We start from the raw sequence: 15818 nt of genomic DNA on the forward strand, positions 1-15818 counted from the left end.
AAAAGCAAGTCGCTAATGATGCATCTAGCCTCACAATGTTATAGAGACCTCTTATTTACCTGGACTTGGAATCAGGGCTCAACAAACTAACATTTGGTGACATACAACCCACAATAAAGTCTTGCTAAAAAAAAAAAAAAAAAAAAAAAAAAATGCACATATTAAACTTCCAAATTAACTAAGAAACAGACTCACATAAATTATCTCAGTGTAATGCAGTTAGCAAAATTTGGACTGTCAGTACCTTATGGAATAAGTGACAAGGAAAAAGACTTGTGCAAAACAGATTTAAGAGATTTATGAACTATGATATACAGATTTCATTTGAATCCTGATTCAGTTAAGCAGCAATCATAACACAAATGAAAAAACTCAGCATATGTGTGTCTAAGATTTGCTACTAAATAATCTGGGGATGAGAAAGGTAGGACTATAAGTGAATTAAGAATAATTTCTTTCAATTACCTCAGAAAAGTGTTCCTGGCACTCTAACATACTATATACATTTTTCTGTTGAAAAGTCACTTCCTCAGAGAGGCCTTCACACTACAAAATTACGCCTTCCTCAGCTTACTCTACCCCAGCCTTCTGCTGCTTCAGGACTCATCATCCATTGACTAATGAATGGTCTGTAATTTTCTGACCGGCTCTCTCTCCCATGAGACAAAAGTCCCTAAGACTTTGTGTCCTTCTGTCTCTGGCACTTAGAGTAATGCCTACCACATGGTTTGTTCTCAAGTATTTGTTAAATGAATGGACATAAATCTGTACATGGTTCTCTAATACCTTAAGCTCCAAGCTCCTTAATATTTTCACCCCTACCTCGTTTGAAACATACACTCAGCCAAAGTGAAACATGTTTTCCGGAGGCCTCTTGTAGTTCCCACAGTCCCAAATCATCATCTTCCCCTTTTTTTCTTGACTAAAGTACCATGCGTAAAGTCTGCTCAGACCAGCTTCTCAGAACACCTTCCCTTATGGCTTTTGTCCTCTATTCCATTGAACTCTTGAATTTGCCTTATTGCCATTAAGCTCCTGGAGGAGGGGCTTCATCTAATTCATCTTTTTATATGGTATATACTCAGTAAAATATGTGGAAGAGTCATTTAAAAATAACGTATACATAATAGTATTAGAAAGCCTGGCAATCTAAATGCATCTCATTGATTTAATAGTAAGTCTAATTAGTTGGCTATCAGAGTTGAATATATGAAATGATCATTTTATAACACTTCCTGTAAGCACCCAATAATGAGCATAGTTTCAATTGTCAGATGAAGACTCATCAATGAGAATTGTTTGGTAAGGGGTAAAACAGTTTTATAAAGCACCATAACTAACCTTTGATTTCTAGTAGTTTTTCTACTTAATCATACATCAGAGTAAACTATTATGTTAAAAACTAGCATCCCAAGGAATTTATATACTTAACCTATAAATGAAAAAGAATATCTAAAGGTTAAATATCTCATACAACCCTTGGAAAATTATATAAATTTTATAAAAATAGGAGCCTAACAATCCAGTAAGTTAAATGTGTAACAATGATTAAGCACATGTTTCAAAGAGATAAAATCATTGGGAAGGGTCTGAATTTAATCACTATTGGTTAATGAGCGATTTTCAGACACCACTTTCTAAACAAATTAACCAAAACTTCTGCAATGTTTTTACAAATAAATATTGGTGTCAATCAATGGAGAATAGCCCTGAATTTGGAAGCATTCTCACTATATACCTAAATTGTATTATTCTGAATATGATTTCATTATTGGTATAACAAATACTCAGCACCTGTTAGTGAAAACATACCACAACCAAAACATCAGTACTGACAGCATGTGGAATTTTTAACTTGAAAGTATGACCAATCCTTCCACACAGTGAAATCAAGATTATACCACTAGCTGCTGACAATACATGCCTATTTTTTCTGTATAGTACGTGGATGCATCATCCAGTTAGATCTCTTCGTTGTCATTCTTGGGAGAGGAATGTTTATATAGCTTCAGCTCATCAATATTGCAAACTTACCTAAGCTTGACCTTGTGTTGGATCTTTCTATTATTGCATGCTTACTGGGATTGTTTAATACTGAGCGTTTGGCAAGGGAGATGTCAGCAGTGACCCTTGTGATAGATATCCTGTTGGAGAAAAAAGTAACAGAAGACGCTGAGGTTGTTAATCTTAAAGAAGAGAACTGAAATATATGCCCAGAATTCATCCAAGAATGAAATATATAATGACCTTATTTTCCAACCATATATTAGGACACTTAATTGTTCCTTTTTCTTTATTCTCTCCCTGCCTTATTTAGCATTTATTGGTTGATTACCTAGTGACAGTTATATATTAAGCACTTTACATAAATCGTCTGATTAAATTATTCCAAAAATTCCCAGGAGAGAAGTTTATCCTAAAGTATGTATTTACTAAATGGTAGAACAGATGTAAACCCAGACTTCTGAACCTGTATTCTTAGGTCCTGTACAATGGTTGAGTTCTATGGTAATTATGAAAAATAAATAAGATCAAGACAAACCTGATCTTCCCTCTAGTGGCAGAGATGAAGAATAAAATAATGAAAGATTATGATGATTATTGTGAAGAGACCATATAAGGTATTGGTGACAGTGAATTGAGGTGGGTTCATTTTAAATAGAGTAGAAATGAGCAAAAAGATCTGGAAGTTGAAAATAGTAAATGATTTATTCTAAAGAAAGTATACAGGGAGTATTCAAATGGGAAGTAGGAAAAGCTATGAAACAAAACTGAAGGCTGACAATATCTTTGAAGAGGATGGTGAAGGTAGGACTAAAAGCAAAAGTCTTGATTTAAAAATCTGCTTCAGAATTAGAGGTGCCCACAAGAAGTGGCCAGATGAGAATTCCTTTCCCATCTTCTGTAAGACCACAAATTATCTGCAGGCAAAAAAAAAAAAAGTACAACTGATCAACATTGCTAGGCAGAGCGGGCACAGGGCATACAAATGGAAAGAAAAAAGGATTCTGAACATTGAGCCCACAGCCACCTTTCCCATCTTAGAATTTTGGTAGCCAGGCTTATGTTTATATCCTCGAGGTATAAGAAAGGAAGATTGGAGAAACTGGCAAATGATAAAGGCACACAGATATTGTGTATTGGAGGTTATCTATGTAAATTATCCATCAAGACTGTCCTACAGGTGAGTACAGAATTAGCAAACTCCACCTACCAGCACAGAAATTCTAATTAATTTGAGCACAGCAGTTTTTATTAGGCATCTTAGGAAAACATTTTACATGAGGAACCACAACAAACAAAGTTCAACAATTATCTGTGAAACTGGAATAAATTTGTTTAAAGACAGAATGAGAAAGATTTTTTTAGAAATTAAAAATGACAGTAGGAAGCAAAATTCAAAAGAAGGGTAAAAGAAAGTGAAGGGCATCTTTAAGAAAAAAGCCAAAGAGATAAAATAGAAGCAAGCTAAGAAAATTAAAGTTGCCCAGGAATTTCAAATTCCAAAGATTAGGAATTAAGAAAAAAAAAAAATAGAGAAAAGGAAACGAATAATTCCAGAATTCACAGTCTGATTTTTCAAATTAAAAGCATCTAATATAGTGGTTAAAAGATCTATACCAAAATATATAAATTTCATAACATTTCTGGGGCAAAATAGAAAGTTTCCAGGGGAAAACAGGACAGGAATCGAAGCGTTTTGTATTTCTCAAGAACAATGGAAACCAGAAAATTATCAACAAAGGCCTTCAAAATTTTGAAGGAAAGATGTTCCAAAACAGAAGGCCCTAACCATTTAAACCAGGAGTCAGATGGGAAGGTTGATTAAAGACATTTTTAGACATTCAGAGTGTACAGTTTCATTTGTTACCAGTTCATAGAATTCTTGTCCACCAGTGCATTCATGACAGAATTGTTTCCTAACTCCACAGTTCCCTTGTGCTTCCCCTTTGTAGAGAATCTTTCCTATCCCACCCACTGGAAACCATAGAGCTATAAACTGTCCCCCTTATGGTTTTGAATTTTCCAGAATATCATATAAATAGAAATATGCATGTAACTTTTCAAGTTGAGCCTCTTATACTTTGCCTAACAGATTTGAGACTCATCTTCATTGTTGTGTGTAAGTCTACTTGATTTTTAAGACTTTTGTGCTTTGATGGAAGTTTGATTTAGCATTTAAAAAGCAACAAACAAGCCTGAAATTGTAGTTCAGCAGTAGAGTGCTTGCCTAGTGTGTGTGAGGTCCTGGGTTTAATTCCCAGCATCACAAGAACAAAACAAAACAACCAGTACCAACAACAAAACACCAAAAATAATAAACCCATGAATTTAAAAAAATAATAAAATTATTTCAGAATGCATTCACAGATGAAATCATGCTAGAGGTGGGAGCAACTAGTGCTCAATGATTATTTTAAAATTCCTGTTTCCTCTGGGGTTGGTATGGAATGTAAAGGCTATGACATTTGGGAATTTAGCTGTAACGTTTGCAATAGGACTCCTTTATGCTGAACACCTGCATAGTGCAGAAGCAGTCATTCCTTCTGTTCACATTTATGGAGAACTATGGGTCAGTCATTGTTCTGGGTGCTATTCAGGAATTTATATTCTTACAGAAGAGGCAAAGAATGGAGAGAAGCAAACAGATATCTGATGTCGAGTTGTGCTAAGTGCCGTGAAAATGCAGAATAGTGAAGATGGAGATGGGAATGCTGTGAAGTGCTCAGAGATGATCTTTCAGGTAAGGTGACATTTGTCAGAGACCTTAAGGGAGAGAAGGAATGAGCTGGTATATTATTATGGGATGGGGGTTCCTTGTAGAAGCAAGAGTGAGTACCTAAAGCATGAGGCACTGTATTATTACAGCTGGTTGAGACCTGAGCACTACTGATGACCAGAGCTCTAGTTATGAGCCTCGAAAGAGCTCTGCAGACTCACGGGGAAGCAGCTGCCCTGTGCTGGTGATATCCTAGGGAATCAGAAATGACACTGCTCAGCCAGGCTTCTGTTGACCTGTCTATGGTGGTCATCTTCATGTGCTGCATAAAACAGGCCACCATCTGAGCTCTGAATGGTCATGCTTTGGGTATTGTCAGTAATAGGGGTTCTGCCCAGAATCAGACCTTGAAGATCCAAAGAGCAAAACTCATAGGGGCAATTCAGTTGCAGTAATGAGTCTGAACCCTCACAGTATGTCAGAGTCACCATATAAGCTTCTACAGTCATAAATGCCCACAGCCTTCCCTAGAGATTTGATATTAATTAGTCAAGGGTGGCATATGGCTCCTGAATTTTCTTAACATGCTTCAGGTGATTCTGATGTGTAGCCAAACCAGTTCGAAGATGTTTTCTTACATCAGGAAATAAGTGATATGATATTTCCCAGAATTACTGATTCCTCCCACAAGATTCTGGCACTGGTATACTGTATCCCTATAGCATTCCAAACACTTAAGTACTGATGGCTGATATTTTAAAAGTCACTAAGGGAGAAAACTGAATTTGTCCCAAATGGTAGCTTTCCTCCTTGTTTCCGATTTTGTTAATTTACCTGTCATTGTCTTAAAAGGTGAATCTGAAGATTGTTGTCAATACACAGTTGGTTAGGGAAAACCCCGTTTTAAAGGGGCTATTCTGTTGAACACAACAGAAAGAGGATGATTTATCAGGTGGTCTTTGATCTGACACACAAAAACACTAACAAACTGGAATAGTGATTCTGACAACTATCCAGAGCCTCCCACAAATTAACTTAATTGGGTTTCAAAACAGAAAAAGATTTCCTGAACACCTAGAACCTTTTATTTTCTCCCTTGTGGGCCTAAAATTCTTTGAAAATAAATTTAGTTTGTTTAATGAACTAAAAAGAAGTAATTCATTTTTTCCCTTTTAGAATGCAACCAATATACATATACCTGGTACCTTCTGGTGATTTTCTACCTTCTGCTGTTGTCTTACCTTGACAAAAGGGAAGAGGGGTACTCTGCATATCTCATTATGGGGGGAAACATTAAAGTCTTTTGAAATTCTACCTATGGGACTCTGTTACTTCCTTTGTGACCTTTAATTGGTGATCACAAGCCGAGAGTGTTGAACTCCAGCTCTGTGACTCAAGATGGCCCAAGGCAGGTCCGTTAGTAAAGCCATATGGAAGTTACTTCTGGCTAGAAACGGTAGACAATCCAACATTCAGAGATTTTATTTCCTAAATGAAATCAATCTGAATGACTGATACTACAGAATGTGGGCCTGAGATACACACCCTGGCTGGAATCCACCTTCCAAATCCAAATCAGAGTAAAGGTTTATATAGAATTGGTGAGTCAGTAATTCCATTCCATTTAGTCATATTAGGAAAGGGCAGTAGGTTAACATTTCATGGAGACCATAGTGTCTATATTCTAGCAGAATTTTTTAGGTTTGCGTGTTCACATAGACAATTCCAAATTGTGAGAAATGAAAACTGAGAATAAAGAAACAACTGGGCAAATTAGATGTATGCCTTTTACACTTGGCTGGTGCCTGACATCCCCAGGCCAAGCCAAAAACTATTTTCTGGCACAAACTAAATGGAACAGTAAACATGTAATGTAGTTTGGTGGTAAAAGCACTTTCCTAGCATTGTGAGGCCCTGAGTTCAATCCCCAGCACCCCATTTCAAAAAAAAAAAAAAGGTCAATGTAAATTAGAAATGATTGGAGGAATAGGTATGGGCTAGAAAATATTAAATTTAACAGAACACTGAAACTGACCAATACTATGTGTTGTACTTCTGTTGTTAGGATGAGAGAAAGGAGTGTGGTGAAGAGGCAGCATATCTATCTTGTTGAAAATGTAGAAATATATACTAGTCCAACATGTTTCAGGTCCCCTATAATCTGTTCTTAAATTTGGACTCCCTTCATGTCTTGATATTGCAGGAGCTGACTTAAACTTTACCATGCTACCCACTGATTATTTGATTCAAGGCTGTCTAAGTCAAGTTTTTGAAACCAAAGTCCTTGTCTGTTTCAGCACCCTCACAATGCCTGGCACATACAGTGTACGCAATAAGACTTGCTTAGAATGCAGAGACATCACAATACCTGATCTCAAACTATACTACAGAGCTACAATACCAAACAGCATGATACTGGTATAAAACCATATTTAAGACCAACACAGAATAGAATATGCAGAGAAATCCACATGGACAGTTGTTTGATCCCTAAGAAAGTGGTCAAAAACACACCTTGGAGAAAATAGTCTTTAAAACAAATGGTGCTGGAGGAACTGGATATCCATATGAACAAGAATGAAACTAACTCCTTTCTTTCACCCTGCATAAAACTCAACTCAGAGTGGATCAAAGACCTGGGAATTTGACCAGAAACAGTACAACTGCTAGAAGAAAATATAGGGTCAACAATTCTAACATATTAGCACAGGTAGTGACTTCCTTAATAAAGCGCAAGAATAAAAACCAAAATAAGTGGGATGACATCAAATGAAAAAGCTTGCTTCTGCACAGGAAAAGAACATGAAGAGAACCTACAGAATGGAAAAAAAATTTACCAGCTATTCCAGGGGAAATTAATATCCAGAATATATAATGAACTCAACACCAAAAAGACAATAACCCAACCAATAAATGGGCAAAAGAATTAGAGACACTTCTCCAAAGAAGAAATGTAAATGACCAGTAAAACGTGAGAATATGTTCAACAGTCCTAACAGTGAGGGAAGTGCAAATCCAAATAACACTGATATTTCATGTCACTGCAGTTAGAGTGGCAGTCATCAAGAATACAACAATTGCTGGTGAGGATGTGGGGGGAAAGACACACTTAAATATTGGTGGGATTACAAATTAGTGCAAACTCTCTGGAAAGCAGTATGGAGATTCCTCTAAAGGCCAAGAATGGAACCACCATATGACCCTGCTATGTCATTTCTTGGTAAATATCCCAAAACACTAAAATCAGCATACTGTAGTGATATATGCTTTACCAATGTTCAAAGCAGCTCAAGTCACAAAAGCCAAGGTATGGAACCAAGTCCAGATGTCCATCAACAGACTAATGATAAAGAAAATCTGAGACATATACCCCACCTGGAGTTTTACTCAGCAATAAAGAATGAAATTATGTGATTTGCTATTAAAAAGGAAGGAAATGGGGAATATCATGCTAAGTGAAATAACCCAGACTCAAAAGTCAAGGGTTGAATGTTATGTGTGAGAACTGAAGCAGGGGGAAACAAAAAACATAAAGAGCTCCCCCAAATGAGGAAGGAGACCAATGGAGTACAGGAAGGGAATTGAGTAGAAGGGAGGAGAAGAGCATATGGGGCAGTCTTGGTGAATGAAATTACTGAATTATGCTATGTCCATGTACAAATACACTACAATGAATCATTTTATTTATATATACATATATATGTAAACGCATATATGACAATAGTTAAAATTATCAGTAGATGAGAGCAAGTGGATCATGGGAAGAAGAGGCAAGGAAAAGAAAGGTAACTGGGGAATGAGACTGAACAAATTATGGTGCATGTATGAATATGGCATAACAAATCCCACTTATGTATAATTATAAAACATCAATTAAAAAATACATTGGGGGGTTTTCAAGATGGCAGACTAGAAGGTGGCTGCATTCCATGTTGCTCCAGGACTCAGAATTCAAGAAGAGGAGATATTGAGAGACTTGGGACCAACTCAGCCATCGGGTGAGTCTCTTCCGTTGGGGAGGCGTCCCGGATGGGGCGGTAGTCCCTGAACGCAGGGAACTTTTGTGAAGTAGAGTTGCCCAACGAGACACCCCTCCCGCCGCTGTAGCAGTGAACTTGGACAACTGGGAGCATCGTAGAGGAGGTCGCTCAGCACAACACTTGGACTTGGAGCAACCCACCAGGGCTCTGGGCAGATGCCCAGAGGAGGAGGTGTGGGGTGAACTGTTTGGACTCAGAGGGACCGCTCCTGAACAGAAGGGGGGGTGCCCCGAGGAGGAGGAGGAGCACAGTGGGTCACTTGGACTTGGAGTGACTGCCCAGGACTACAGGCGGTTGGCGGGAGGATGAGGCGTGCAGTGAGTTCCTTGGACTTCTAGCTACCACACTGGAACACCGAGTGGCTGCCCGGAGGAAGAGGTGTGTGGCGGGTCGCTGGAACTCAGAGTGACTGTACGGGGCTCCAGGTGGCTGCTCAGAGGAGGGGCTACATAGCTAGGCGATTAGGTGCAGAGCACGGTCCCAGGACCTAGGCGGCTTCTTGGTGGAAGAGCCGCACAGAGAGAAGCTGAGGGGTTGGAGCGAAGGTTCCAGGACTGTGGGCAGCTGCTCTGAGGAGGTGCAGCCTAAGGACTCTTCTGCGAAGGGTGAGGCTCCCAGGCCCAGGAGGTAGGTCCGGGCCCCTGGGAATGTTGCAGAGGAAGGCTGCCCAGCCCAGCATAGTTGTGGATTGAGGAACTCTAGGAGGGGAACGGACCAGTGAGACCACCCATCAGTGAGTCTTCCCTACCAGGTGAGCTTTTCCCACAAAGACGGTAAAACCAGAAACACAGGCCCAAATAGGCCTTGCCTCAGCCCGCAGCCTAATTCCCCTTTGGATGACCATTGGTTAACAAGTGGAGGCACCTCTGCTCACTAGCAGGGAATATACCCACCTGAAGGCCACCACCCCTAGAGAGGCAGCTTCCTTGTGGAGCACTGCACTATCAACTTCCTCCAAGACTTCAGGCTACTGAAGGCTAAGAGGGGATATACTAGAAATCTTTAGGGACATTATAAGTCAATAGAGGAAATCTGCAAAATCTCAGCGGTCCACTGATTCCTGAACAATATGAGAAACAAGGGAAGAAATGCCTCAAACAAATCTAGATGTTACATCAATAAAATCCAATGACAGCATGGCAGAAGAAATGACAGAAAGGGAGTTTAATTATGTACATAATTAAAATGATCAGGGAAGCAATCGATGAGATGAAAGAGCAAATGCAGGCATTGAATGATTGCACCAATTGACAGTTAAAAGAGCAAATACGAGAAGCAAAAGATCATTTCAAAAAAGAGATATTGAAAAAAAAAACAAACAAATCCTTGAAATGAAGGAAACAATAAACCAAATTAAGAACTCCATAGAAAGCACAATCAATAGGATAGAACACCTGGAAGACAGAACCTCAGATATTGAAGGCAAAATATTTAACCCTGAAAACAAAGTTGACTAAACAGAGAAGATGGTAAGAAATCATGAACAGAATCTCCAAGAACTATGGGATATCATGAAAAGGCCAAATTTAAGAATTAATTGGGATTGAGGAAGGCTTAGAGAAACAAACCAAAGGAATGAACAATCTGTCCAATGAAATAATATCAGAAAATTTCCCAAATCTGAAGAATGAAATGGAAAATAAAGTTCAAGAGGCTTATAGGACTCCAAATGCACAAAATTACAACAGACCCACACTCAAGGCACATTATAATGAAAATACCTAACATACAAAATAAAGACAGAATTTTAAAGGCTGTGAGAGAAAAGAACCAAATTACATTCAGGGGGCAACCAATACGCATATCAGCAGATTTTTTCAATCCAGACCCTAAAAGCTAGAAGGGCCTGGAACAACATTTTTCAAGCCCTGAAAGAAAATGGATGCCAACCAAGAATCTTATACCCAGCAAAATTCACCTTCAAATGTGATGATGAAATAAAATCCTTCCATGATAATCAAAAGCTAAAAGAATTTACAAAAAGAAAACCAGCACTACAGAACATTCTCAGCAAAATATTCCATGAGGAAAAGATGAAAAACGAAGAAGCAAATCAGCAAAGGGAGGAATTATCCTAAAGGAATTGTCAAATAAAGGAGGAACCAAGTCACGTCAAAAAAAAAAATAAAATAAAATAAATGAACCAAATGACCGGGAATACAAATCATATCTCAATAATAACCCTGAATGTTAATGGCCTGAACTCATCAATCAAAAACATAGACTGGCAGATTTGATTAAAAGAAGATCCAACAATATGTTGCCTGCAAGAGACTCACCTCATAGAAAGAGATATCCATAGAATAAAGGTGAAAGGATGGGGAAAAACATACCATGCACATGGACTCAGCAAAAAAGCAGGGATATCCATCCTCATTTCAGATAATGTGGACTTCAAGCCAAAGTTAGAAGGGATAAAGAATGATATTTCATACTGCTTAAGGGAAGCATAAATCAGCAAGACATAACAATCATAAACATCTATGCCCCAAACAATGGCTCATCCATGTATGTCAAACAAATCCTTCTCAATTTCAGAAACCAAATAGACCATAACACAATAATACTAGTTGATTTTAACACGCCTCTCTCACCACTGAACAGATCTTCCATCAAAAATTGAACAAAGAAACCATAGATCTCAATAACACAATCAATAATTTAGACTTAACAGACATTTATAGAATATACCATCCAACCAAGAGCGAATACACTTTCTTCTCAGCAGCACATGGATCCTTCTCTAAAAAAGACCATATATTATGCCACAAAGCTAATGTTAGCAAATACAAGAAGACAGAGACACTATCTTGTATTCTATCAGATCATAATGGATTGAAATTAGAAATAAATGACAGAGTAAAAAACAGAAACTACTCCAACACCTGGAGATTAAACAATATGCTATTATATGATGAATGGATAACACAAGATATTAGGAAGGAGTTTAAAAAATTCTTAGAGGTAAATGAGAACAAAGAAACATCATATCAAAATCTCTGGGACACTATGAAAGCAGTACTTAGAGGAAAATTTATTTCATGGAGCGCATTCAATAAAAGAAGTAAAACTCAACAAATAAACGACCTAACACTACAGCTCAAAACCCTAGAAAAAGAAGAACAGACCAACACCAAAGTAGTAGAAGACAGGAAATAGTTAAACTCAGAGAGGAAATCAACAAAATTGAAACAAAAGAAACAATACAAAAAGTTGACAAAATAGTTGGTTCTTTGAAAAAATAAACAAAATTGATAAACCTTTAGCCACACTAACAAAGAGAAGATGAGAGAAAACCCAAATCACTAAAATTCAGAATGAACAAGGAAATATCACAACAGACAGGATTGAAATACAAAACATAATTAGAAGCTATTTTGAAAATCTATACTACAACAAAATAGAAAATTTCGAAGACATCAACAGGTTTCTAGAGACATATGAATTGCCTAATCTGAATGAGGAGAACATACACAATTTAAACAGACCAATTTCAAGTAATGAAATAGAAGAAGTCATCAAAAGCCTACCAATAAAGAAAAGCCTGGGACCAGATGGATTCTCAGCCGAGTTCTACAAAACCTTTAAAGAAGAGGTCATTCCAATACTTCTCAAAGTATTCCATGAAATAGAAGAGGAGGGAACCCTCCCAAACTCATTCTATGAAGCCAATATCACCCTGATACCTAAATCAGACAGAGACACATGGACGAAAGACAATTTCAGCCCAATAGCCTTAATGAACATCGACGCAAAAATTCTCAACACAATTTTAGCAAATCACGTGCAAAAATATATTAAAAGATAGTGCACCATGATCAAGTGGGTTTCATCCCAGGGATGCAAGGTTGGTTCAACATCAGGAAATCAATAAATGGTAATTCACCATATCAATAGACTTAAAGTCAAGAATCACATGACTATTTTGATAGATGCAGAAAAAGCATTTGATAAAATACAGCACCCCTTCATGCTCAAAACACTAGAAAAAATAGGGATAGTGGGAACATTCCTTAACATTGTAAAGGCCATCTATGCTAAGCCCATGGCTAATATCATTCTAAATGGTGAAAAACTGAAAGCATTCCCCCTAAAAACTGGAACAAGGCAGGGATGCCCTCTTTCACCACTTCTATTCAATATCATCCTTGAAACTCTAGCCAAAGCAATTAGAAAGACCAAAGAAATTAAAGGGATACGAATAGGAAAAGAAGAACTCAAACTATCCCTATTTGCTGATGATATGATTATATACTTAGAGGAACCAGGAAATTCCACCAGAAATCTTTTAGAACTCATAAGTGAATTCAGTAAAGTAGCGGGATATAAGATCAATGCACATAAATCTAATGCATTTTTATACATAAGTGATGAATCTTCAGAAAGAGAAATTAGGAAAACTACCCCATTCACAATAGCCTCGAAAAAAATAAAATACTTGGGAATCAATCTCACAAAAGAGGTGAAAGACCTCTACAATGAGAACTACAGAACACTAAAGAAAGAAATTAAAGAAAACCTTAGAAGATGGAAAGATCTCCCATGTTCTTGGATAGGCAGAATTAATATTGTCATAATGGCCATACTACCAAAAGTGCTACACAGATTCAATGCAATTCCAATTAAAATCCCAATGACATACCTTACAGAAATAGAGCAAGCAATTATGAAATTCATCTGGAAGAATAAGAATCCCAGAATAGCTAAAGCAATCCTTAGCAGAAAGAGCTAAGCAGGGGTATCGCAATACCAGATCTTCAACTCTACTAAAAGCAATAGTAATAAAAACGGCATGGTGTTGATACCAAGATAGACAGGTAGATCAATGGTACATAATAGAGAACATGGACACAAACCCAAATAAATACATTGTTCTCATACTAGACAAAGGTGCCAAAAATATGCAATGGAGAAAAGATAGCATCTTCAACAAATGGTCCTGGGAGAATTGGAAATCCATATGCAACAGAATGAAACTAAACCTATATCTCTCACCATGCACGAAACTAAACTCAAAATGGATTAAGTACCTCGGAATCAGACCAGAGACCCTGCAGATTATAGAAGAAAAAGTAGGTCCAGATCTTCAACATGTCGGCTTAGGACCAGACTTCCTCAACAGGATTCCCATAGCACAAGAAATAAAAGCAAGAATCAATAAGTGGGATAGATTCAAACTCAAAAGCTTTCTCTCAGCAAAGGAAACTATGAGCAATGCGAAGAAAGAGCCTACAGAGTGGGAGAAAATCTTTGCCAATCATACTTCAGATAGAGCACTAATCTCCAGAATCTATAAAGAATTCAAAAAACTCTACACCAAGAATGTAAATAACCCAATCGAGAAATGGGCTAAGGAAATGAACAGAGACTTCACAGAAGAAGATCTACAAGCAATCAACAAACATATGGAAAAATGTTCAACATCTCTAGTAATAAAATCATCCTAAGATTCCACCTCATCCCAGTTAGAATGGTAATTATCAAGAATACAAGCAGTAACAGGTGTTGGCGAGGATGTGGGGAGAAAGGTACGCTCATACATTGCTGGTGGGGCTGCAAATTAGTGCAGCCATTCTGGAAAGCAGTGTGGAGATTCCTTAGAAAATTTGGAATGGAACCACCATTTGACCCAGCTATCCCACTCCTTGGCCTACCCAAAGGACTTAAACTCAGCATACTACAGAGATATAGCCACATCAATGTTCATAGCTGCTCAATTCACCATAGCCAGATTGTGGAACCAACCTAGATGTCCTTCAATTGATGAATGGATAAAGAAACTGGTATATATACACAATGGAATATTACTCAGCCATAAAGAATGATAAAATTATGGCATTTGCAGGCAAATGGATGAAATTGGAGAATATCATGCTAAGTGAGATAAGCCAATCTCAGAAAACCAAAGGGCGAATGATCTCGCTGATAAGTAGATGATGACATAATGGGGGGTGGGAGGGGTTAGTGTTAGGGGTTATGATTAGGGTTAGGGAGGGGGGCAAGAATGGAGGAAGGAAGGAGTGTATAGAGGGAAAAGAGGGGTGGGAGGGGCGGAGGGAAGGGAAAAAAGAACAGAATGGACCAAACAACATTACCCTTTGTAAATTTATGATTACACAAATGGTACGCCTTTACTCCATGTACAAACAGAGAAACAACATGTATCCCGTTTGTTTACAATAATAAAAAATACATTGGCTTAGTTGAGTGGAAGGGAAGAATAGGAAAGATAAAGGACTAAGTCCAAGCTTACTGGCATGCTGTATGATAAAGCTTTGTTCCCAGTCATTCTCTGCACAGGTCCTTGAAGAACTCTAGGTGTCTTGCTTCAATACAATGCAATATTCCCCGATAGTTTCACACTCTTTACACCCTGTACTAGACGTGCCCTTCTCCTCCTCTGAGTTCAGCTGGTGAAACCTTAGGTACCATTTAAAATATGCTATCTGTACCTTGTACTGTCCATGCTGAGGTACCCTTTCATTTGTGTTCTCATTTAGTGCTAGAAGTTTCAACTTAACAGTATTCATGAGTCCTTTTTTAAGGACAGTAGAGTCAACATTTCTGCATTTCTTTAGCACAGAGTATGTAGTAGATATTGATTGATTCAGCATTCATTCATTCATTGTTCAGATCAAGTAGTGTTCTAGGCACACAGTTCACAAAAGTTTAAGAACCTCTATCCTGGAATTTATATTATCATCACTCTTCTGTGACTAGAACATAGGTAAAATACATAAAAAGAAAAAGTAGAGTGTACGTGTGTGCACATATGCACGTCACCAAGGAGGATATTTGAGGGAAAAGCGTTCCCAGCAGAGGGAACTGCAAAGTGCAGAAGCCCTAATGTGGATGTGGATGTCAGCTGTCTGGGAACAGTCATGTAGCAGTAAGGAAGTAAGTGGCTGAAGCAAAAAAGAGCAAAGGGGAGTGTAGTGAAAGAAATGAGGATAAAGGGTGTGTGCAGAGTCAGATCCCAGAGGTCATAGAGGCCATAAAAAAGATTTCGGTTTTCAATCTGAGTGAGAAGTCATGAACAAGGGAATGTTGAGCTCCAG

At 37.9% G+C, this 15818-nt stretch overlaps 1 protein-coding gene across 1 annotated transcript in view; it reads right to left on the reverse strand.

The window, feature by feature from the left end:
- The window catches only part of CACNB2 (calcium voltage-gated channel auxiliary subunit beta 2), a gene marked incomplete at its 5' end in the record, with an annotated part of 169961 nt that overhangs the window by 6355 nt on the left and 147788 nt on the right, over positions 1-15818 (reverse strand). The window contains 1 exon segment of the mRNA XM_079107638.1: positions 2035-2144. Coding sequence (XP_078963764.1) covers positions 2035-2144 — 110 coding nt within the window.

The sequence above is a fragment of the Sciurus vulgaris genome (assembly GCF_902686455.1).
Source record: "Sciurus vulgaris genome assembly, chromosome: 12".
NCBI lineage: Eukaryota > Metazoa > Chordata > Mammalia > Rodentia > Sciuridae > Sciurus > Sciurus vulgaris.